The following is a 25,642-nucleotide window of genomic DNA, read 5'->3' as shown; positions in this document are numbered from 1 at the left end:
CAAAGCTGATGCGCCAGCATCCGGCTTGCCTTTTACCCATACTCGTAGACCGCCCCTTGGGCCTTCCTCCACTGCACCTCCGCCTTCCTGGTGGTCACCAGGTCGAATTCGGCCTGGAGGCTGCGCCTCTTCCTCAACAATCCTTCCTCAGGTTCTTCTGCATACCTCCTGTCTACCCTCACCATCTCCCCCCACCAGCCTCTCACTCTCCCCCCGCTCCCTCCGCTCCTTGTGGGCCCTGATGGAGATCAGCTCTCCCCTCACCACCGCCTTCAGTGCCTCCCATACCATCCCCACTCGGACCTCCCCGTTGTCGTTGGTCTCCAAGTACCTCTCTGTACTTCCTCGGACCCGCTCGCTCACCTCCTCGTCCGCCAACATCCTCTCCTCCAAGCGCCACAGCGGGCGCTGGTCCCTCTCCTCCCCCATCTCCAAGCCCACCCAATGCGGGACGTGGTCCGAAATGGCTATTGCCGAATACTCGGTATCCTCTACTCTCGCTGTCAGCGCCCTACTCGAGAATGAGCCTTATGGACATGGGAGAAGAATGAAAATTCCCTAGCCCCCGGCCTTGCAAATCTCCAAGGGTCCACCCCTCCCATTTGGTCCATAAATCCCCTCAACACTCTAGCCGCAGCCGGCTTCCTACCCGTCCTAGACCTGGAGCGATCCAGTGCAGGATCCAACACTGTGTTAAAGTCTCCCCCCATTATCAGGCCCCCCACTTCCAAGTCTGGGATCCGACCCAACATGCGGCGCATAAAACCCGCATCGTCCCAGTTCAGAGCATACACATTGACCAGTACCACCCTCTCTCCCTGCAACTTACCACTTACCATTATGTACCTACCGCCATTATCTGCCACAATGCTCGACGCCTCGAATAACACCTTCTTTCCCACCAAGATCGCCACCCCTCGATTTTTGGCATCTAGCCCCGAGTGAAACACCTGACCTACCCACCCTTTCCTCAGTCTTATCTGGTCTGCCACCTTCAGGCGTGTCTCCTGGAGCATAACCACATCCGCCTTGAGCCCCTTCAGGTGCGCGAACACGTGGGCCTGCTTAACCGGCCCATTCAGTCCCTTTTACATTCCAGGTTATCAGCCGGATCAGGGGGCTACCCTCTCCCCGCCGACTAGCCATGACACTTCCTCGGCCAGCCAAGCGCCCGCACCCCACACCCGGCCCGTTCCCCACAGCGGCATACCCCCGTCTCGACCCACCCCACTCGCTCCAGCTCCTCCTTGATCTTAGCAGCAGCGACCCATCCTAGCTGGTTTACTCCCCCCATTGCACTTCCGCAAGTCAGCTGACTCCTGCTGACCCCGGCCACTCCCGCCTCCCCTTCGACGACTCCCATTGTGTGGCACAACCTCCTCTCCCGTTCCCCATTCACAGGCTCTCCCCCTCCGTTCTAAGCGTGGGAAACAATCCTCGCTTCCCCCAGTCTTCGGCGCGGGAAAAAAATCCCGCGCTCTACACCTACCAGGCCCCACCACCAACCAAAACAGCGCCCAACCCGCCCCATCCACCCTCCCCAACCCGAAAGAGAAAAACACAGAGAAAAAGTAACCCAAAACAATGCAAAGCCCCCCCCCCCCCCCCCAATCAAAAATAGGCATAACATATCCACCGCAGTCCCCAATCGCCCATCCCGACCCTCAGTCTGTGTCCAGCTTCTCGGTCTGAACAAAGGCCACGCCTCCTCCGGAGACTCAAAATAATGGTGCCGGTCCTTGTAGGTAACCCACAGTCGCGCCGGCTGCAACATGCCAAACTTCACCCCCTTCCTGTGCAGCACACCTTCGCTCGATTGTACCCGGCCCTCCTCTTTGCCACCTCCGCACTCCAGTCCTGATATATCCGAACCTCCGCGTTCCCCCACCTGCTGCTCCTCTCCTTCTTGGCCCACCTGAGCACACACTCCCGATCGACAAACCGATGGAACCGCACCAGCACCGCCCGCAGAGGCTCGTTAGCCTTGGGCCGCCTCGCCAACACTCTATGGGCCCCTTCCAGCTCCAGGGGCCCCTGGAAGGACCCCGCTCCCATCAGCGAGTTTAACATGGTGACCACATAGGCCCCCACATCCGGCCCCTCCAGCCCCTCCGGGAGGCCCAGAATCCGCAGATTCTTCCGCCTCGACCGATTCTCCATCTCCTCGAACCGCTCCTGCCATTTCTTGTGGAGCTCCTCATGCGCCTCCACCTTTACCGCCACGACTAAGATCTTGTCCTCATTGTCAGAGATCTTTTGTTGAGCCTCACGGATCGCCACCCCCGGGCCGTCTGTGTCTCCAGCAGCTTATCAATAGAAGCCTTCATCGGCTCTAGCAGGTCCGTTTTAATCTCTCTGAGGCAGCTCTGGATACCCTCCTGTTGCTCCTCCGCCCACTGCCTCCATGCTGCCTGGTCTCCGCCCGCCGCCATTTTGTCCTTCTTCCCTCCCTTCTTCTGGTCCACCACCACCTTTTTTTGTCACCCCGCTCCTAGTTAAAGTCATATACTGACGGAGAACTATTATTAACTCCTTTCCAGACCGGGAAACGTCGGAAAAGTGCCCTTGGGGGCCCTAAAAAGAGCCCAAAAGTCCTTTTTTGCGGGAGCCGCCGAATGTGCGACTTATCTCCGCATAGCCGCAACCGGAAGTCTCGAGAGGGAATCCTTTTGGCAGTGTTCGCTTCACCAATCTGCCCCAAAATGTCTGTGGAAACTCCTGAAAAAGGTCTAAGAGTCCGTTCCAGACGGGAGCTGCCGAATGCGCGATCTACTCCTCCATGGCTGCCATCGGAAGCCTCGTCCCCGCTTCTTCAGTGGCCTTGGTGAGATCTTTTCACAGTTGTTCCCTCTGCTGTTAGAATTCACTTTTGATAAAGGCCCTCAGGTCAGTTTGCAGCTTTAAGCTTGCCCTTCCCCCGCCTGCTTGCTGGAAGAGGCCCTGTTTATCCTGTTGCAGCCAAATCTTTTACTGTTTCTGGTGGATCTGGTAGCCAAAAGACATAACATTCCTGGGGGACACTGTCAGGGGAATGTTGCAGTCTTCTTGCCACACCGGGAAATGTGAAACAAATGCCGTGGGGGCCCTGTAAAAGAGCACAAACGTCCGTTCCAAGGGGGAGCTCCCGAATATGCGACCTAGCTCTGCATAGCCGCACCCGGAAGTCAGAACTCAGCTCATTTAACCAACAAGAAGACAGTCTACCCAGCTTATTTGAGCCACCAGAAGAAGACTATGAAAGTCTTCCCAGCTCATTTAACCAACAAGAAGACACAATGTCTACCCACTGTATGTGAGACACGTGACGAAGAAATCACAATTCCCATACAGGAGGTGCAGGATCACAGCGAAACTGACAGATCTCAGCTCGCCTACACAGAAACACTCAACAATCAGAGGAGGGCTACTCATGAGTCCAGAGAGACCACATCAATAGAAATCTTGAAGATTTTGACTCCAGAACAGGAGCACCACTACCCACAACAAAATGAAATTGTGAAGATTTTGACTCCAGAAGAGGAGCACCAAGAAATCAAAGGTGATTCAAATGAACCAGAAATAACTCCAGAAGAAGAGCACAAAGAGATCACAGATGATTCAAGTGAACCAGAAATGACTCGAGAAGAGGAGTACCAAGGAAGCAAAGAAGTGGAATCAAATCCACTACAAATGACTGATGTCACCAATATCAATGCAAGATCAGACCATTCTCCCAATTCTCAAGAAGAAACGCTCAATGAAAAATGAAATGAAAATCGCTTATTGTCACAAGTAGGCTTCAATGAAGTTACTGTGAAAAGCCCCTAGTCGCCACATTCCGGCGCCTGTTCGGGGAGGCTGGCACGGGAATCGAACCGTGCTGCTGGCCTGCCTTGGTCTGCTTTAAAAGCCAGCGATTTAGCAGAGTGTGCTAAACCAGCCCCATGTCAATGTAACAGATACCACAAAGGACACTGACACCAATAACTGTGACAATGACGCACATCATCCACACGGAACACTCATTGAGCGCAACAGGAACAACAAAAACCACAAGAAGCACAGCATAAACGAGAACAACAACAACAATGAAAACAACATGCAGCGCAACAAGAGCAACAACAAGAAGTGCTGCAGAAACAAGAACAACGACAGCAACATCAAAAACTACAAGAACAACAACAAAACCAACAAGTAGCATAACAAAAACAGAAACAACAAGCACAACAAAAACAACAACAAGAATGACAACGAAAACAACCAACAGATACGACAGAAACAACGACAATGAAACAACGACCTGTACAACATGGTACAACTCTGCACATGAAGGACAATGCCATAGCACACTGCAAAACAATGACAAGACTACAAACATGCCAAGGCATGACAAAGAATCTCACAAATTCACATCTGCTCCAGAACAAGCAAGCACTCCAGCTTTCAAGGCAGATGACACACTAGATCAATACCGTAAGCACAGGAAAAAGTCCAGGTCCGATAACGGTGTAACACAGAATCGCTACCACAAGTATAGAAAATGAAAGAGTCTAAATCAGCCAACAAAGTGATTTGATCATCCGAACACCTCATGATGACTTGATGGTCCCTTAAACACAAGAACACTGATGACGTTCACAAAGAAATAACGACATCAACATCACCACTTCAGCAACCGAAGAAGAAAGCAACTCAACCAAGCAAATTCATCAAGTTTGGATCACAATTTTTTAAATTAAGATTGGACTCATAAATATTAATTGGCTTTGTATAATCATCAAGATCATCACAACTTGTACATAACATCATTTGTGTACCTATGTCACGCAAGCGAAAAAAACCTAAGAGGCTAAATGTATTCACATTTGACGGATTAACTCATTGATATTATGTAATGCATTTGCAAACTGCATCCATTATGTTTGTTCAATTTTCTTTACAACATACAGAAAATATGTAACACGAAAAAAAGGGGATGTAGTGATCTCTATGTGCATGTACACAAGGGGTTAATGTGTAATCTGTAGCACTACATGATCACTAGAGGGCCGGACCAACGGGTATAAAAGGCAACCACATTGGGTCTCTCTCTCTCTCTCTTGGGTGCACTGTGACCAGGGCAATAGCAGACTAGTTCAGATGGCTAGTGGAGTTACGTATAGTTGCCGTAGTTGGATCTTGTTAACTTTATCACTAGTATCAAAGTTAAAGTAAAGAACTCATGCAATTATTGTTATAGTTACTCAATAAACCTTTTGTTACTACTGGACGAGTTCGAGTCTTCATCGAGATTCAGAAGATCTCATCACTAACCAAGGTTTGAGTAGCACATGTTACCTACCACACAGGTAACAAAACAGACCTGTTCCCTAATGATGATCCAAGAGTGTATGGGATCCTGTCCAATTGCCAGGATTAGTGCCATCAAGACTCTATGCCATCAAGGACAAAACAGCCTGCTTGATTGGCACTCCGTCCATCATCTTAAACATTCTTTCTTCCACTACCGACGATCAGTGGCAGCGGTGTGTACCATCTACAGGAAGCACTGCAGCAACTCATCAAGTCTTCTTCAACAGCACCTCCTGAACCCAAGACCTCTCTACTACCTAGAAGGTCAAGGGCAGCAGATGATTGGGAACGCCATCACCTAGAAGTTCCCCGTCACACACCATCCTGACTTGGAACTACATCGTTGTTCCTTCATTGTCACTGGCTCAAAATCCTGAACTCCCTTCCGAACAGCACTATGGGTGTAATTACACCACAAAGCCTGCAGTGGTTCAAGAAGATTATTCACAGCCACCTTCTCAAGTCAGTCAGGGATGGACAATAAATGCTGACCAAGCCAGCAACACCCACATTCCGTGAAAGAATAACTTAAAAAAAAAATTAAAAAAAATTCCTGCTCTGATAGTGCACGGATCACAGCCTATTAAAAGATACCTGCTCTTTGGAAAAATTGGGCTGCTTGATAAAGATAGAATCATGACTTTTAAAAAGTATGATCACAAGTCGGTTACACGTCTAAATTATTTTCTGGATTGGCATGCTTGGCAGCACAAGCCTTTTTGATTGTGATGCTGAGAAAAAGCTGGTTCTGCTGAGAAAAAGCTGGTTCTGCTATGACTAGTTATACTAATGCTCATATTGTTGGACCATGTCATTCATTTTGCAGTTTGTGGGTGCCTTAATCCATTATCAAAGATACAAAAAAATCATCTTGTGATACTGATTCTCTGTTGGATATCTTGTTGGTTAAAAGATAGTTGAGTGAGAAAGATAAACTATATCTAATTACAGAGGTTACTGATTGCACATATGACAGCAACTGGGTTAAACAGGAGAGATTTTAATCCTGGATGTCCACCAGCATGGCAATCTGAGCCTTTTCTCAGATGATTGTATTATTGGTGGACCTGCCTGAAGATAGTGCTTTATTCTCCATGCTGAGAGTTTGCTGAACTACATTGGTTCCTGGTTCTCCTGCACCTCAAATTTAAAGTTTTCATCTTTTTGTTTAAATGACAGAGCTTCAACCCTCCATATCTCTTTGCTCCTCTCCAGCCTTACTACTCCGTTGAAACTCTTCATTCCTCTGATAGGTCTTGTACATTTGCTTTCCCTTAGTTTCAGCATTGCTGTTTGTGCCTTTAGTTCTTTAGCCCAGTGATTTGAAATTCCCTCGCCAAACTTTTCTGCTTTTGCACTTATCACCATTTTTAAGACCCTTTTTTAAAATCCATCTCTGACTTCAACTTTGATTAGCGTTTCTGAGATTTGTTTTAGAGGAGCGTGGAAAGCTGAATGCTCACTGTACAGGTCATGACAGGGGACTTGCCCAGGCATTGGATAAACCAGCATAGTTGACCAAAGATCACAATGATACAAGGTTACTCTTAAGAACCTTATCTTTCTTTTTTCATCTGGAATAGTAATTCTTTGTGGTGTAAAGATCATACTTTTACTTTTACTCAAAGAAAATGATTGTTGCCTAAGGCCTCACTGTTAAGTAGTTGACATACCTTGGTGCTGGATGCGCCAGGCTGTTTGTTGGGTTGCCTTTAAACAAGACCTACTTTCAATAGCAGTCTGTGTACTCACCTAATCCCAGACAGTGAGGAGGTACCCTATGGTCTGTTCAAACCTTCATGTTTGGGACCTACACACTTTTCCTAAGCAGGGTGAGGCTGATCACAAATATATCTGATCGTCCATTGATCCTTACGAAATTTTCTAAGTTGAGAACCTCTTGAGGTGGTGCAAGGTCTTGTAGTAGTGGTTTTTCTGCTTCCTTTCTGTACATTCTGTGTTGCAGGGCGGCACGGTAGCACAGTGGTTAGCGCAGTTGCTTCACAGCTCCAGGGTCCCAGGTTTGATTCCCGGCTTGGGTCGGTCTCTGCACATTCTCCCCGTGCCTGCGTGGGTTTTCTCCGGGTGCTCCGGTTTCCTCCCACAGTCCAAAGATGTGCACATTAGGTGGATTGGCCATGCTAAATTGCCCTTAGTGTCCAAATGTCTTAGATGGGTTTACTGAGTTGGGGGGGATAGGGTGGAGGTGTGGGCTTGGGTAGGGTTATTTTTCTATGGGCCGGTGCAGACTCAATGGGCCGAATGGCCTCCTGCACTGTAAATTCTATTATGATTCTATGATTAGCACCAGGGCTCATAGCAGTTGGTGCTGCAGTTTGAAGTGTTGTTTTCTGGGAGTGCTCCTGCTGGCTTTGTGGGCACCTTGGCAGTGTCAACGTTCCAGGTGAAGGGCCAGGGGGCTACCCTGCACTATCCCTGACCACCCAGGGGCCTTCTATCCCCAACCCCTGGTGCTGTTTTGTCTGATCCACGCTTGTGTGGACCGGTACTGAATGCCGCCCAGCTGGGGACTTCTTGGGAGGCCGTTAAATGACAGGGGCGGTAGATCACGGGTGAGTAACGTTTTAAACCTAGTTAAGCATGTGCGACTTGGTCCTGCCCATTGTGGGCTGGATTCTGGCCGCGTTGTCTTGTGGGACTTGGGTAGAACCAGCGAGATGTAGTGGCTGCCGGGAAGCCCATGGGAGGTCTCACCCGGCATTTACCGGCCACGTGCACCCAGTTGGGTTAAACGTGGCCGGCACATCTCACCCATAGTCTCTGCCATTTTTGAAAATATCTTTTTAAAGCATTTCCAGCTGCTGTGAAATAGTTTTGTGACAATCTTTGACGCCTGTTAGTTTAGTTTATGTTTGAAAAAATGGCAATTCCTGATTTTTATACCAAATCTCTCCCTTTTTTTTTTTAAAGAGTTTGCGAGATGCTGGTATAGTTGAGGTATAGTTGAATAATCGTGGCATGTTGTGGTCATACTTTTCCTCTAGATCTTCAAAATTTGAATTTTGTGAAAACAGCTTTGATAAAAGCTGATTTTTTAAAATGGGCATTTTAATACAAAATGTTATTTTAGAAATGTGCTTCTGTCTGATTTCAGTAAACCATTCCCTAGCCTTGCTGTGTATGAGTGATTACAGTTAATTGTTGCTGGACTGGAGATGTCACAGTTAGTGGTTTACTGTGCTTATTTTTGGGAATGCTTCGGTGAGTGTAGCTGTTTCAAAAAAACCGACTGTGTTTAAGATACCTTAATCTTTTAATGTTAAAGTTGCATGTACTGTAGCAAAGAGGATCTTTACATGCTGCACTGGTATCCAGCCTTCAGTAAGTTGGTTGAGGACAATATGGCAGCTGAACTAAACTGTGATTGTCTAAAGTTTTCAAATCTGGCGCAGTGCAAGAAATGTAATATGTGGGTGTTGTGAGATGTGCATTTTTGAACAAAAACACAACCTTTGTTTTCAACCTGTAGAGATCTTTATTGAAGTCCTGTGATGCATGCATGGATTTATGTATGAATTTGATAAACAAATTTAATAGTTGAATCTGCCACCATGTTGTTGTAAGGTTATTTGGTGTCTCACTAAGATGTCAGTAGACTTTGTGTGGTTGAACATAAACTGTTTATTGGCAACCCATAATGATGTACATATCTCCAAGATACAGCACTATCTAGGTGCTAGCATCATGCTGACTTCTCAGACTCCCTCTATACCTCTCTGCCTCCTGCCTACTGCCATGTGTGTCTATATCATACCATGTGCAGTACTGTTCACCGGTTTTGTGACAGGGAGGCTGTGCCTCACTTATTTGATCAAGTTTTTTCAGGAGGTGACAAAGATGATTGATGAGGGGAGGGTGGTGGATGTTGTTTAAATGGACTTCAGTAAACCCTTTGACAAGGTGCCTCATGGCAGACTGGTACAAAAGGTGAAGTCACACGGGATCAGAGGTGAGGTGGCATGATAGATACAGAACTAGCTCGATCACAGAAGGCAAAGGGTAGCAGTCGAAGGGCGTTTTTCTGAATGGAAGGTTGTGATAGTGGTGTTCCACAGGGATCTTGGGCTGGGGCCTCTGTTGTTTGTAGTATACATAAATGATTTGGAGGAAAATATAGCTCGTCTATAATAATTTTTATGGTCACAAGTAGGCTTACCTTAACACTGCAGTCAGTGAAGGTGTTGGATGTACTCTCCTTGCATTGAAAAAAAGAATATATGTAAAAATGGAAGAACACAGAAGACTTGTATAAAAGCATACTGCAAATGCCTCTCCAGTACCTCGATGTATATACACTTCCCCAGTTTTCTTCCCCCCCACCTTATTTTTCTTTACTCATTAGTTATGTGATTTTGCTAACTATATAGCGTTGTTATTTTTAGCTTGTATGTACTATCTTATTTTATTTTTCTCCTGTATTTTTTTTCTTTTTGTGTACATCTGTAAATATACAATGTTCGAAAACCCAATGTGTGTGCGTCGGTTTCCTCCGGGTGCTCCTGTTTCCTCCCACAGTCCAAAGATGTGCAGGTTAGGTGGATTGGCCATGATAAATTGCCCTTAGTGTCCAAAATTGCCCTTTGTGTTGGGTGGGGTTACTGGGTTATGGGGATAGGGTGGAGGTGTTAACCTTGGGTAGGGTGCTCTTTCCAAGAGCCGGTGCAGTCTCGATGGGCCGAATGGCCTCCTTCTGCACTGTAAATTCTATGATCTATGAAAGGCCTCTAGTTGCCACACTCCGGCGCCTGTTCAGGTACACAGAAGGCGCCTGTTCGGGTACACCGAGGGAGAATTCAGAATGTCCAATTCACCTAACAGCACGTCTTTCGAGACTTGTGGGAGGAAACCGGAGGAAACCCGCGCAAACACATGGAGAACGTGCAGACTCCGCACAGACTGTGACCCAAGCCTGGAATCGAACTTGGGACCTAGCGCTGTGCTAACCACGGCGCTACCGTGCCGCCGATAGTAAGTTTGCAAATGAAAAGGCATCTCGCCAAATACATGGATAGGATGGGTCTAGAGGGATATGGCACTATGAAGTGCTGAGGGTTTTGGCCAAGGGTGGTATCATGCCTGGTACAGGCTAGGACGGCTGAAGGGCCTGTTCCTGTGCTGCATTGTTCTTTGTCCCACATTAACCTTTGTTATGCCGAACACTCTTGCACAACAACATCTACCTCTTATGTTTGTCGCTAAAGATATTTTTAAATTTTGAGATCCCACTTGAAATTTTAAAAATTATATCATTTATGAAATTGAAACTGCATACAGAAGACCACCCTGGTTTGGGTCTCTGTGCTTAACACCATAGATAGTATATTTCCTAATGTTTATTGGTGGTAGTTTTGAGCTAACTGCATGAAAGTGAAGGTCATTGTAATTGCAGTGGACAATGCAAATATTGTGCATGTTCCTTTCGGTGTGGGTGTGGGTGTGGGTGTGTGGGTGTGGGTGGGGGTGGGTGTGTGGGGGTGGGTGTGTGGGGGTGGGTGTGTGGGGGTGGGTGTGTGGGGGTGGGTGTGTGGGGGTGGGTGTGTGGGGGTGGGTGTGTGGGGGTGGGTGTGTGGGGGTGGGTGTGTGGGGGTGGGTGTGTGGGGGTGGGTGTGTGGGGGTGGGTGTGTGGGGGTGGGTGGGTGTGTGTGGGTGTGTGTGGGTGGGTAAGAACATCTAGATGTCCATCAAGGCCCCCATCTGCAACAACCATCGGTTCCTGCCAGCCAAAATTGATGGCACCTACAAAAAGTGGACAGGACGGAGGAACACTGACAGTTAGGGACTTTTACATGGACACAGACTGACAACACTAGAGGAGCTGACAGAGAAGCTCCAACTGACTGGGAGAAACAAGCTATGATACATGCAAATTTAAAAACTTCCTACGTCGGAAAACAATGCCATGTCTACTGCGCTGCTCATTCCAGGTTGGGGCCTGGAATTCACAGGCCGCTGTATAGTGGAGTCAGATCTAATTGAAAGTTTCAAAAGAGGATTGGATCATTATCTGAATTATTGGAAAGGTAGGGAATGGAACTCTGAGTTGCTCTGCAGGGAAGTTGCACAGACATGAGGGGCCAAATGGCCTCCAGTGAGTTGTTAGAATATGTTCTTGGCTGCTTATGTCAACTTCAGCAATTCAAACTGGACTTCCCAAGGGCCTGGAACCTGACCCTGCATGCTGATTTGTTTGTTATAGAATTTCTTTAGCAAATCAAAGAAAATGCTTCTTTTTCTTGCTCACTTTACCCATCCACCTTCCAGTCCCCATTTTTTTCTCAACTAATTTTCCTTTCCTCACAGGAGAGTGGATGGAAAATTTGATCTGAGGAAACTAGCAACTGCTGTTTTGTCACCTGGTGCCCCCATTCATTGCCTTCCTATTTTAATCTATTTTCCTTTCCTCCTGTGCATGGCTGGAGCTTGGTCTTTGATGCTGTCCTGTGACAGCTGCGCCTGGAGATTTCTTTCAGTGTGAAAATTATTTATTTTTTTTCAAAAAATATACTTTATTTATAAAATCTATCATAAACATTACGGAATATTTCGAATTGTCTTGACTGTACATTTCCATCAGAATTACACATTCCCTGTGCACGGAGCCCTAATTCTGTATCCCCATACTGTCAAAGTAAGCTGCTGCATTGCTGAAATCCTGATTTTTAATTAATTTTTAAGGGCAATATTTCCTCTTTCAAGTTATTTATTCCATTTCTTAGTGCTTTACTGGTAGAGCACTGGGGTAGGATTTTTGCTTTGGGTGCAGTTGGCAACTGTGATTAAATTGTTCTGGTTTTCTGATGTGATGTTCGGGTTCAAGTTTCCATTCAAACTAATGTGCATAATCATATGTAATACTTCCATGCACCAGTGCGATTGGGTAGAGTTTTAAAGAGTAATTGCTTGCTGCACTAAAAATGTTCTTTGATATATTTGAGTGGTAATATGGTGCAATTTAATTCATACAACTGAAAATGTGTTTTATCACAACATAAGCATTTTGATCAGTGCCTCGTGCACTGTCAATAACTTGATTTTAAATAACTCAAAACCACTTTCAAAACATATAATGAACCATTCATTCGTTTCATTGGTGTACAGTTGTCAGATTCTTTAATTAAATTTTTAAAAGGTGCAACATAACATGATAGTGGCTAAAGTTTAAACAGCTTAATTATAAAGCCTCAAATATCCGCAATTGGTGGAAACTTGCCATGCTGTGGGGCCAGATTCCAATGTTATTTTTTAGATGACTTCAAAATATTGCAGCAACAATGCTGGATGTAACTAGTGTTTGAAATTCCTCACTCTCTTGCCCTGATTTGACCAATTTGGGCTGAATTGCACTGGTTTTAAAAAAGTTACCGAGTAGAAATTCTTAGGGCGGGATTCTCCGACCCCGCTGGGTCGGAGAATCCCCGGGGGGGTGGTGTGAATCCCACTCCGACGCCGGCTGCCGTATTCTCTGGCGTCAGTTTTCGGGCGCTGCCGGTTGGGGACCTTTGGCAGCGGCCCCCCGGCAATTCCCCGGGCCCCGATGTGCCGAGCGGCCGTCGGTTTCTGGCCAGTCTGCTGGCGTGGATTGGACATGGTCCCACATGGCGGGACGTGGCTAGTAGGCCAGCTGGTGCGGTTTTTTCCGGGGGGGGGGGGCGGGGGGGGGGGGGGCGGAGACGCGCGCGGGGGATGCAGCCTCCGGGGGGGGGGAGCACCGATCTGCGGGCGTGCCTGTGCCTTGGGGGCACTCCTTCCTTCCGCGCCGGCCACTGTAGGGCTCCGCCGTGGCCGTCGCGGAGAAGACACCCCTCTGCGCATGCGCTAGAATATGGCGGCCGGCCTGTGCATGCGCGGAACCACACCGGCGGTTCTGCGCATGCGCTAACTCACCCCGGCCCTTCGCCGCCGGTTGGCACAGCGCCAACCCCTCTGGCGCCGGCCTAGCCCCCGGAAGTGCGGAGGATTTTGCAACTTCCGGTCTGCCCGACGCCAGAGTGATATCCGGTCGCCCGACGCCAGAGTGATATTAACGGCGGCGTCGGGCCATCGTGGGGATCCGGGAGAATCCTGCTTTTATTGTTTCTCCCTCTTCACTCTGCCAGTCTTGCTCTGAAACCACCTACTAAGTGGTGGTGCATGTGAACCAGTCTAAAGTTTTGCATTGCCTTCCTTTCTAGCGTCCCCACTCAAAAGCGAGGATGTCTGTTGGAGGGAATTACTTGTGGTCAAATATTCAAATTCAACCAAGTTTTCTTTGATGTGCATTAAAACTTGCAACCTGATTTTTCAGTGCCTTGTCAATTACTGTCCCTGGAATTTGCCATACCCTTCTCCTGGGGGTGGCATAGGGTGCAGTTCTCCTGTTCCAGCACCTAGCCCGATTAGGTGTGAGCTGGAACTCTTTGTAATTACTTTAGTGGACTGGGATGAAATGTGTGATTTGATCAATTCTCCATTCATACCGTGCCAAACATTTAAGATTTGATGTAGGTCTTTTCCAAAGTGTATTCATAAAAATGCTAGACCCACTTAAAATTCATTGTTGGATGAAGAAATAGGGAATTGAATAACTTGCTTTCTGTATCATTTTACTGTTCATGTACAAAGTGGACTACATTACATGGGCAGGGTGGGTATAGAGGGATATGGGCCAAATGGGGGCAAATGGGTCCAGCTTAGTGATAGAAAATGGACAAGCTGAGCCAAAGGGTCTGTTTCCATGCTGTAAACCTATGAATCTGTCTATTTACTAAGAAAGTGACTTGGATCAGTTTACCAAAACATCACACTGACCTCTAGTGACAGTAGTATGATGTAACCGGGAAGACAGTTCTGCAAAAAGGTTCTTGGGTTATGGACTGATGAGCACAACTGAAATTGAGGCTCATTAAATTAATGACTATCGCTTTGCTGACAGTATCAGTTGGCATTGTAACTGCTTGGGGAACCAGTTTCCTTCATTGCCTTCTATTATTTCAACAAAAATAGATGGGGAAAAAGCAAGGTAAAACTTAGTTATAATTTGTAAGCATAGATTTTCTTTCGAGAGACAATGAAAGGAACACTTTTTTTTGCAGCACACAACTCATTTCATGCATGATGTTCCATGGGTGGAAGGGAAGGCAGGTCTTATTGCCGAGCAGCAGTGAACATTGCTCTGTAAATCGGTGCTAGGAGATGCATAATGTGAACTGTTCAGTCTGTCTGCCTGGCTGTATAAATTTACCTTCCCAGCCCTTTTGTTTGGAAAATGTCTAATGATTATGTCCACGCCTGATGTTGAAGTCTGTAGAGGGTGCAGTATCATTTAGTGAACCATGAAGTCCCACAAATCAAAGTTGGATTTTGGGGTGCAAGAAAATGGGTAGAAAAAGCAAAAGTATGTCACAAAACTGTTGATATATCTTTTCCTGAAATAACTATTCACTGATGCTTTAAAAGTTGAAAACTTAGTTATAAAAGGTGGCTTGCATTAGGGTTGTGAAATAGAGGTATCTCATGGAGTCTGTATAGTACTTTTGGTGGAGGCTACTCCTGTCCACCATTCCTCTCCCACCTCTGGCTCTCTGGCATCTCCAGTGACACTCCTTTGGCTGGGCTACTGCTCTGTGGGATTGTTAGGTCTACATACCTTGTCTACAAAGTCTACCTGTGCAATAAATATCGGTAGGTTGTTGGACTTTGAGGAGAGGCAGTGGATGTGACGTGGTTTTTTAAAAAAACGTCTGTTTTAAAGTCAGTCACACTCAAATTGTCTAAAGTGAACGTTGCAATTCTTGTTGGGTGAATTGAAGGCTCTCTAAAACACAGGGAATCATTTAGTTGACAGCGCAGCCTGGAAGATAGTGCCATGACAAAATTTGCCAGGGGCCCAGTGGAAGATGGTGTCCTTATACTGCCTTCATTTTATTTCAGTTTTAAATGTTAGTATCATAGAATGGTATCATGGCTTCTATGCTATAACAATTCAGCCCGTTGTGTCTGTGCTGCTTCTCTGAAGGAGCAATGCACCTGTTGCCACTCCTCGCCATCCCCTTGTAGCTGCATAATTTGTCCTCTTCAAATAGCAATGCAATTCCCTCTTGAATGTGTTGCTTGAACCTACCACCAAGTTACACATTCTCAAGTAGTGCATTCCAGATCCTAACTACTTCATGAAAAGGCTTTTCCTCATGTTGCCATTGCGGCTTTTGCCAATTATCTTAAATTTGTGCTCTTATGGTTCTTGATCTTTTCATCAATGGAAACAGTTTCTCCTTATCTACTGTGGCTAGACCCCGCATGCTTTTGAATACCTCTCATCAAATCTCTTCTCACTTTCTCTTCTCAAACGAAAACTTTTCCCAGACTTTTCCAATCTTTCTACATAATTGAAGTGCCTCATCCCTATATTAATTCTTGTGAATCTTTTCTGCACCCTCACTAATGCCTTCAAATCCTTCCTAACGTGTGATGCCCAGAACTGGAATGAATACTCTAGTTGAGGCTGAACTGGTGTTTTGTTCCAGTTTAACAAAGCTTTCTTGTTTTTGTACCCTGTGTCCCTAATGATAACCTAGGAGTCTATATGTTTTACGAACTGCTCCCTCAACATGTTCTGCCACCTTTAGGATTTATGCACATATACACCCAGGTCGCTCTGCTCTTGCACCACTTTAAAATTGTACCCCATATCTTGTACCATCTCTCCTTGTTCTTTCTACCAAAATGAATCCCTGCACACTTCTGCATTAAATTTAATCTACCATTTTGTTTGTCCATCAATTCTACCGACCTATGCCCTTTTGAAAAAAGCCAAATACTTCGGATGTTGGAATCTGAAACAAGAACAGAATGCTGGGAAAGCTTGGCAGGTCTGGCAGCATCTGCAGGGAGAGAAATCAGAGTAAAATATTTCGAGACAGCTTGACTCTTCATCAGAGCTAAAGAGAGGGCAAATTGTTGGATGTTAAATTAGCTGGGAGAGTTTGCAACAACATGTAGCAAAGACGGTTTGTCTCTTCATCGGAACTAAATAGAGGGCAAATTGTTGTATATTGAACTAGTTGGGAGAGTTAGCAACCTTAAGAGCAAGACACAGATGGCCTGCATGTCTGTCCTTGGCCTGCTGCAATGTTCCAGTGCCCAATGCAAACTGAAGGAGTAGCATCTCATCTTCCGATTGGGCACGTTACAGCTCTCAGGACTCAACATTGAGTTCAACAACTTTAGACCGTGACTTTTCTCCTCCATCTTGACCTTTTAAAAAAAATATCCCATACTGTGACGATTGGAGGATTTTAGGAATATTGGAATCTAAATATTGGGACAAATTAAGCGTGTTTGGCTACAATGGTCATGTTTTTTAAAAGGATTTTGTTTTGCTTCTAGTAAATAGCAAATGAAATTGGCCAGAAGAATGTGGATTGACTGGGGAGGTCCCTGGGGAGTGCTTTTGCAGAGATGTGTGTTTTCAGTTGGGGAGATGTATGATTTCAGCTGAGTAGAGCTCAAAAAGGCAGAGAGATGGTGAGTTCTGATTTGCCTGACTGAGTCCATAATTCTTTCTAAGAAGGAAAAAGTAATATTTTATGGCAGAGCATTCTTGTCTGAAGGGAAGAGGCTGAAACAATCTAGTTGAAGCAGCTATTTGAAGACATTCAGCCGCAGTCTGAAGGGTTCCAACCAGGGCCAAATCTTTTTTATAAAACAAGTATTACTCCATGCCCTGCAAGTTTTAAGATGGATTAAGAGTGGCATGTTCCTTTTCTTATTGTTTAGTGGGAAATTACATAGTTGTGTTAAGGGGTAATATTGTAAGCTGTTCTTTTTGGGTGTGAAGTTACAAGTTTAATATTGTATTCATAATAAACTTTTGTTTTAAAAATACCAAATCCCCCCTTTTTTCATGCAATCACTCCTGGAGCGAATCATTCTTTCCACACAGTCTTAAAATAAACTAAAATATTGGGGTATCGGTCCAATGTCCGAGCCATTTTGTTGGGGTCTGGTCTGGGATTGTAATATATACATTTATTGTCTCAATATAAATCGTCCCTCGTCCCCCATCAACCCTCCCAGTCATTGGTCTCTTGCTATCTGCTACATCTTTTACAATCCCTCCCAGCTATAGTTTAATATTCATCACATTTTACCTCTCTTTAACTCTGAAGAGTCATGCTGACTCGAAACGTGAACTTCATTTTCTCTCTCTACAGATGCTGTCAGATTGCAGAATTTTTCCATCATTTTCTGTTGGATGTCCTTTTGATGTTCGATACTATCCTCCTCACGGTTAACAAATTTTGCATCAGCCACAAATTGAGTTGTGTCCTGTTAATGAAGATCACCTTTCTTCATCATCCTGGGCAGTCTCTCAGGGTTGAGGATGACTTGGTTCCACTAGGGGGAAGTGGGTTCTGCGGTGAATAATCCAAGCCTGGATCCGCAGATTCTGCCACAGGTTTGGCAGGTGGTATTTCATGATGGGTTCTGGATTTTGGGCTCGCTTTCTACTGTTTACGCTTGGCCTCCGCAAGCTCAGCCTTACGATGCTCGAAGTGGTTGGCGCCCTCACGGATGCTTTTTCTCTAGTTTATGCGTTCTAAGGTAAGTGATTCCCACGTGTCGATGGAGAAGTTGCATTTATTTAAGGAGGCTTTGAGAATGTCCTTGTAGCATTTCCTCTGACCTATTGAGTGCTTGCCATTGCGGAGCTCAGAGTAGATTTCGTGTGTTGGACACGTGGGCAATGTGGCCCACCAACGCAACTGGTTGAGCTTGACCAGTGCTTCAATACTGGGGATATTGGTTTGGAAGAGGACACTCACATTGTTATGCCTACCCTGCCAGTGGATTTGCAGGATTCGGCAGAGGCAATGTTGGTGATATCTCTCCAGGGATTTGAGCTGTCTGTTGTACATAGTCTATGTTTCTGATGCATACAGAAGGGTGGGGGTCACGGCTGCTCTGTATACATGATCTTGGTGCTGGGTTTGAAGTCTCAGTCTCTGATCCTGGATCTCCTGATCGTTCTCGTTGAACCAGTCTTGGTGTCTCCTCACAGGCACTATGGTGGCTTCTAAGGCGGACCAGGCGCTGTGGGCATTCTGTGGCTTTGGCTCGTTAGTTGTCGTCAGGTTAGCTGTGAGGCAGCGACTGACATTGCAGCAGAGTTTTTTTCTGCTTCAAGCGGGGGCTGTTGGCACGAGGTCTTCTGCTTGTCCCTCTGGCGGAACAGGGTATTCATGATTACCAGGTCATGTTCTGAACATTTTGTGAGGAGGAAAACTCCATTGGCGTTTGTTTTCCCCACACCCACCCTGCCTAACATGCCCTTTCAAAAGTTTGCGCCTTTCTGACTCTAGCATTGAAGTTGCTGAGGAGAATTGGCTTGTCCCCCTTTGGGATGTGGGGCAGCGATTGGTCAAGGCTGGAGTTGAATGCCTCTTTTGTCTCATCTGTTCCATCTAGGGTTGGGGTGTGGGAGCTGATGGCTCTGCTGTGCTGTTTCTGGGTCAGGGTGAACCTTACGGTCATGAGTCATTTGCTCACCCCGCAAGGGAATTTGTTGAGACGTCCAACCAATTGTTTTTTTTATGGTGAAGCCAACCCTGTAGAGGCAGCATTCTTCTTCTGGTTTGCCTTTCCAGAAGAAGGTGCATCCGCCACCTTGTTCTTTAAGTTGGCCTCCGTAAGCCAGTTGTGTCTCGCTCAGGGTGCCAATGTTGATGTTGTGGCATCGGAATTCCTGGGCTATGATGGTGGTGCGACGTTCAGGTCTCTTCCTGTTGGGGTTGTCCAGAAGGGTCCTGGTGTCCCAGGTCCCAAAATTCATTTGGATGGGTACGGCGAGGTTGGGGTGGAAAATGCTCATGCATGGATTCTTTTAATGTGGGGTGATCGTTGCACACCAGCCACCACGTGATCCCAGCGGAGCGAGGTCTTGACCCAGTGGCAGGCAAATCCGAGATGACTCCAGACCAGGCTTTGTTGTAAGATGGGGACTAACACACACTTGTCATCCTCTGACCGATCTCTGGGGCACTCCGCTGCAAATCTTCCTCCAGTCTGAAAAACAACTATTAACCACCAATCTGTTTCCTGGCCCTCAGCCAATTTTGTGTCCATGTGACGACTGTCCCTTTTATTTCCCGAACTCTCACTTCACTCACTATTTGTTGTGCTGTACTTTTATGGAAGTGTTTTTTATGTTCACAGTTTTGTGGTTGTCAATTAATTAATCAACTTTTAACCTGCCTTTTTTTTAAAAACAGAAATCATCTTAACTATGGCATCGGAACATCCGGGTCCTCCTAATCCAAACTGCAAGATCATGACGTTCTATCCAACCGTGGAAGAGTTTAAAGATTTTGGGAAGTATATTGCGTACATTGAATCCCAGGGAGCCCATAGGGCTGGTCTGGCAAAGGTGACTACACAATCAATCAATTTGAGTTGGTGATCCAAATGCACTTGTTTTAAATTTAAAAAAAAAGTGTCCAATTCTTTTTTCCCCCCAATTTACCGTGGTCGGGGGCAGCACAGTAGCACAGCGGTTAGCATTGTGGCTTCACAGCACCAGGGTCCCAGGTTCAATTCCCGGCTGGGTCACTGTCTGTGCGGAATCTGCACATTCTCCCCGTGTCTGCGTGGGTTTCTTCCGGGTGCTCCGGTTTCCTCCCACAAGTCCCGAAAGACATGCTGTTAGGTAATTTGGACATTCTGAATTCTCCTTCTGTAAACCCGAAGTGGCGCAGGAATGTGGCGACTACGGGATTTTCACAGTAACTTCATTGCAGTGTTAATGTAAGCCTACCTGTGACAATAAAGATTTATTTTAAAAAATTTAAAAAAATTTTTTTTTTTACTGTGGCCAATCCACCTACACATCTTTGGGTGTTGGAGTGAAACACACTCCTACCTGGTGAGAATGCAAACTCCACATGGACAGTGACCCAGGGACGGGAGCGAACCAGGGTCCTCAATGCTGAGGCAGCAGTGCTAACCACTGCGCTACTGTGCCGCCCTCCAAATACACTGTTTGTTTGGTACTGGTTATTTTGGAATCACCCAAAGAATATAACTAAATAATCACCTCATCCCTACCTATGCTTGAAATGTGCAAGTAGCAGGAATGGTATTACAGCATGATTACTAGCAACAGATGAATTTAAATCAATTACAACAGAATTCTCCAATTGCGGATTCCACTATTTAATTCCTGTATGAGATTTCATGTTTTGTGTGCCTGCGTTATTTACGACTGACATTCACATTGCTGATTCCTTCTTGGCTCTTTGCTGCTTGCTCTTTCATGACTGCTTTCCAGTCTTAAACAAAACTGCAACCTGAGACTTACGAGAGAATCTTGAAATCAATTATTGTTGTGTGAGAATGAGGGAGGGTCGGAAATCATGCACTGCCTGAGGCATCCTGGCTCTTCCAATGCACCTCTATTCTGTATAAAATAACAAATTCCCTTCTAACTGGGGTTGTTGTGCCTTGCAAGGCACCTTCCTCTAATAAGGAAAGACGTGTGGAAGCATCCAGAAGAAAAATCACTGCACTTTGTGTACACTGGTGTATGTTTATAAAATTAATTTACATGGCTGTAAGTTTATACAGTTGAAAAATGGAAATGACAGATGTTTCAATTCTTGATTTGCCACCAGATGTTGCAATCAGAGTGCATATAATTGGTAAAATGATGAGAGGGTGAGGAGCTGATGGCGACTGTGTGTCTCTCCTCTTGTTGATTGTGTGTTGGTCTCCTCTCGGGTGAGCGTGTCTTGGCAACCCCTCTGCTAGTGATTGTGTGTTGGTATAATATGTTGGGAAAATTCCTTTATGGACTCCAATGAAAATGTACTGAAATATTTAAATACATATTTTTATGTGCAGACCAATGAACCCAAATGTTTTATTTTTGGCGAGAGGAACTTTAAAAATTTGAATTTCGCAGTAACCGATGCAAAGAATTGCATGACAAGCTTTCACGTTTTAAGAATTTCACTGTAACAAATTGACATGAACATCAAGTAAACCTTATTTGGGCAACTATCACATGAAATGACAGAGAAGGTATACCCATTAAAAATCCCTAATATGGGGGAGGTGGTGGGGTAATATTATTGTTACTGGACTGTCACCCAGAGGCCCAGGTTAATACACTGGGAGCCTAATTTGGCCATGACAGCTGGTGAAATTTAAATTCAATTTATAAGTCTAGAATATAAAGCTAGTCTCTGTAACGCTCACACTGACGACTATCATCGATTGTTGTAAAACCTAATCTGATTCATTAATTTCCTTTTAAGGAAGAAAATGCCATCCTTGCCTTGTCTAGTGGCACGGTAGCACAGTGGTGAGCACAGTTGCTTCACAACTCCAGGTCCCAGGTTCGATTCCCGGCTTGGGTCACTGTCTATGCAGAGTCTGCACGTTCTCCCCGTGTCTGCGTGGGTTTCCCCAGGGTGCTCCGGTTTCCTCCCACAGTCCAAAGATGTGCAGGTTAAGTGGATTGACCATACTAAATTGCCCTTAGTGTCCAAGGAGGTTGGGTGGGGCTACTCGGTTACGGGGATAGGGTGGAGGTGTTGGCTTGGGTAGAGTGCTCTTTCCAAGGGCAGGTGCAGACTCGATGGACTGAATGGCCTCCTTCTGCACTGTAAATTTTATGATTCCGCACATGTGACTCCAGACCCACAGCAATGTGATTGGCTCTTGCAAGGGCAATTAGGGATGGACAACAAAAGCTAGCCTTGGTAGCAATGCCCACATCCATGAATGAATTTTAAAAACTTCCTCATGCAAATGAAAATCCCACACCACATTTGTATATTATACTCTCATAGAAATATACTCTTGTGCTTAAAGTGTCCAAGTTTCTCCCAGCTCTTAACAGGATCTCTTCTCCCTGCTCCACCAGAGTGAATCTCCCAGTGTCCTTTAAAACAAAGGATTCATTCATACCCACATGGATTTGGAGTCGCAAGGCACCCATTGGTAACTTTTGTTTTTAATGACTTCCGGTGGCGGCTGTGAGGGAGTAGGTCGCACATTTGGTGGCTCCCATTTCGGTCGGACTTTTGGACCTTTTACCCTGACCTTTTTGCGCTTTTGAGCGCGGAACTGGAAAGAAATAGTACTCAGGCACTGAACACGTACAGAGTTGTATGGACTTAAGAAGCTGTAGGGACCTTAAACAGCAGAAGAAGTGGTCAAACAAGGGCACTGTGGAGGCTGTGAGAGAGACCAATATGACCGATGTCCAGAACAAGGCACCGACAGCCCAGCCTACAATGGAGCAGCTGCTACAGGCCATGCAGGAGGGCTTTTTAGCTCTGAAGCGCGATAATTCGGAGCCGCTCCAGAAGTCGATGGACCGATTGGGGAAAAAAGGCTGGACGATCAGGCTGAGAAGCTCCAGGAGCTGGAGAAGACCGTGGAGGAGCAGGCCACCTTTTAAACGGTGGCAGACATGGCGACTCGGAGGTTGCGGGATCAGCAGAAAATGCTCCTGGAAAGGCTGGAGGACCTGGACAACAGATCTCGCCGGCAGAATGTAAGAATCATTGACCTCCCAGAAGGGGCTGAGGGGCTGGATGCTGCCGCCTATGTGGAGGGTATGTTTCAGAAGCTGCTGGGGAACGAGATGTTCCCTCGCCCGCCGGTGGTGGACAGGGCACACAGAGTGCAGGTGAGGCAGCCGCGACGGAGGGGTCCCGTTCCACCTGGACAAAAAGCGGGTTCTGCAATGGGCCAAGAGCACACGAAGCTGTACCTGAGACAATAGCACCCTGCGTGTTTACCAAGACCTGAGCACTGAGGTGGCCAGGAGGAGGGGAGGCTACAGGCAGGTGAAGGAGATTTTTTTATAAGAACAAGGTGAAATTCGGGCTGCTTTTTCCGGCACGACTGTGTGTTACGTATGAGAGTCAGCACCACTATTTTGAGGAACCCGAGAGGCGATGGATTGTTTTAAGAAGCAAGGACTGGCTCTGAGCTTGAGGACTCTTGGACTCATGGTAGAACCTTTGACGAATGTGATATAAAATAGTTACTTTAGAGATATTAGTTACTGTAATGTAGAGATAGGCCAGTCTCATTCTGGTGAGTTCACAGACAAAGGATTTCAGACCGCATGGCAAAGCAATGAAGAGGTGTGTCCACCAAAGGAGGAGAAAAGGATGCTGGGTAATAGGGGCCAGAGGAAGGGATTGGAAGTGAGCCAATCCGAATATATCAACAGGTCAGGAGGGATATAGGATGACCTATGGGAATCGTGTATGTGAAACCTGATGCCATTTGAATGTATCAGTACAGACTCCTTTGTTCTACAGCCTCACTTGATTCCAGAAGTGTACGAAGCAGGATGTGCTTTGTGCTCCTGAGAATTGAGGAAAGCTTGCAAGCTAAATAAAATAACTAACGCTGTACCTGCAAATCCATCTCGACTTTTATTGAGGCCAGACTGACGGGTAAAGAAATTTGGGATTTGTCACCTTTAAGTCTATTTTGTTTTCCTCTCGCTTTGAGAGATGCCTGCATGCTTTGGTCCGTTCTTTTCATTTTTTCGACCTTTTTAAGGTTGATGTATTTTGGTTGCAATGTGTTTTTCTTGTTCTTTTTCGTGGTTTTTTTCCCTGAATGTTTCCTTTTTGGGTTTCTTGTTTGGTTGGAGTTTTGGTAGGGGGAAAATAAAAAAGAAAATAATTAAAAAGGTGTGGTTATAATGGGGGTTTCGGGGGAATTTTTTGCAATCTTTCTTGGTGTGTGGAGGGGAAGGGCTGAGAGTGCCTGGTACTTATCTCTATTTATTTGATTTAAATTGCACTATTGTTGGGGATGTCTTTGACTTGTATCGAGTATGTGTTTAAGCAGGGCTGGTTTGGGGAAGTGGTATGGATGGGCCGGGGGGGGGGAGGAAGGTGAGCCAGGGAACAATGAGTGAGAGACGTGCTGGCGCCGAAGCTGGGAGCCACCAGGCTAGCTGGGTGGGCTAGTCAATGGAAGCCAGATGGGGGGGGTGTTCATATAGTTAGATTAGAGCAGGGGTTAGGTGGTAGGATGGTGTTGCGAGGGGTGGGGGAGAAAAGTTGATCTGCTGACGAAGATGGAAATTGGACATGGCAACAGTGAGGAGGTCATGGGTGGAGCCGGCCAGGAGGCGGGCCAGAGGAAGCGCAACACATGGTTGAGGGAATGGCCAAGGAAAGGTGATGGCTGATCGACAAAGGGGGGGGTGCGAAGTGACCCCCAACCAGGCTGATCACCTGGAATGTTAGAGGGCTAAACGGGCCAGTGAAGAGGGCGTGTGTGTTTGCGCATTTGCAGGTTCTGAAGGCGGATGTAGTCATGCTGCAGGAGACGCACCTGAAAGTGGCAGACCAGGTTAGGTTAAGGAAGGGCTGGGTTAGTCAGGTCTTTCATTAGGGGCTCGACACGAAGACTAGGGGGTTGCGATCCTGATTAATAAAAGGGTACAATTTGAGTCGAGGGTACAGTTGCGGATGAGGGCGGCAGATTTGTTATGGTTAGGGGTAAGCTCGAAGGGGTGAGAGTAGTCTTGGTTAGTGTGTATGCCCCTAATTGGGACGATGTGGATGTTATCAGAGGTTGCTAGGGAAGATCCCCGACTTGGACTCGCGCAAACTGATTATGGGTGGAGACTTTAACACAGTCCTGGACCCGAGCCTGATCGGTCGTGTTCAAAAACGGGCAGGTTGCCAGCGATGGCAAAGGAACTGAGAGGGTTCATGGAGCAAATTGGGGGAGCTGATCCGTGGAGATTTAGCCAGCCGTCGGCGAGGGACTTTTCATACTACTCCCGCGCCCACAAGGTATATTCCCGAATTGATTTCTTTGTCATGAGTAGGGACTTGCTGGCCGGGATGGGGCCGAATATTCCGCAATTACCATATTGGATCATGCTCCGCACTGGTAGATCTACAGATTTGTAAGGATAGCTTTCAGCGCCCACAATGGAGATTGGAAGTTGGGTTGCTTGCTGACGAGGCGGTGTGTGAGAGACTCAGGAAATGCATGCAGAATTACCTGCAGGTAAATGATACCAGAGAAGTCTCAGCAGCAGTGCCCTGGGAGGCACTGAAGGCAGTGGTGAGAGGGGAGTTGATCTCAATCCGGGCTCATAGGGACAGGACAGATAGGGCAGAAACGGACTGACTGGTTAAGGAACATTTACGGATGGACAGGAGCTACGCCGAGTCCGCGAGGCCAGAGTTACTCAGGAAACGACAAAGGCTGCAGAGGTGCTGACTACAGGCAAGGCTGTAGAGCAGCTTAGAAAGGCAAA

The 25,642-nt window shown here is 46.4% G+C and overlaps 1 protein-coding gene across 2 annotated transcripts in view; it reads left to right on the top strand.

Moving 5' to 3' along the window:
• kdm4b (lysine (K)-specific demethylase 4B) overlaps positions 1-25,642 on the top strand; it is a 1,116,292-nt gene that overhangs the window by 489,810 nt on the left and 600,840 nt on the right. For both annotated transcript variants that reach the window (XM_072482756.1, XM_072482755.1), the window contains one exon: positions 19,602-19,756. In XM_072482756.1, the coding sequence (XP_072338857.1) occupies positions 19,616-19,756 (141 nt within the window). In that variant the 5' untranslated portion in view covers positions 19,602-19,615. The remainder of the gene's footprint in view (positions 1-19,601; positions 19,757-25,642) is intronic.

The sequence above is a fragment of the Scyliorhinus torazame genome, chromosome 18, assembly GCF_047496885.1.
Source record: "Scyliorhinus torazame isolate Kashiwa2021f chromosome 18, sScyTor2.1, whole genome shotgun sequence".
NCBI classification, from domain to species: domain Eukaryota; kingdom Metazoa; phylum Chordata; class Chondrichthyes; order Carcharhiniformes; family Scyliorhinidae; genus Scyliorhinus; species Scyliorhinus torazame.
Note: the sequence above shows the minus strand (reverse complement) of the source record. Positions and strands in the feature narration are given on the sequence as shown.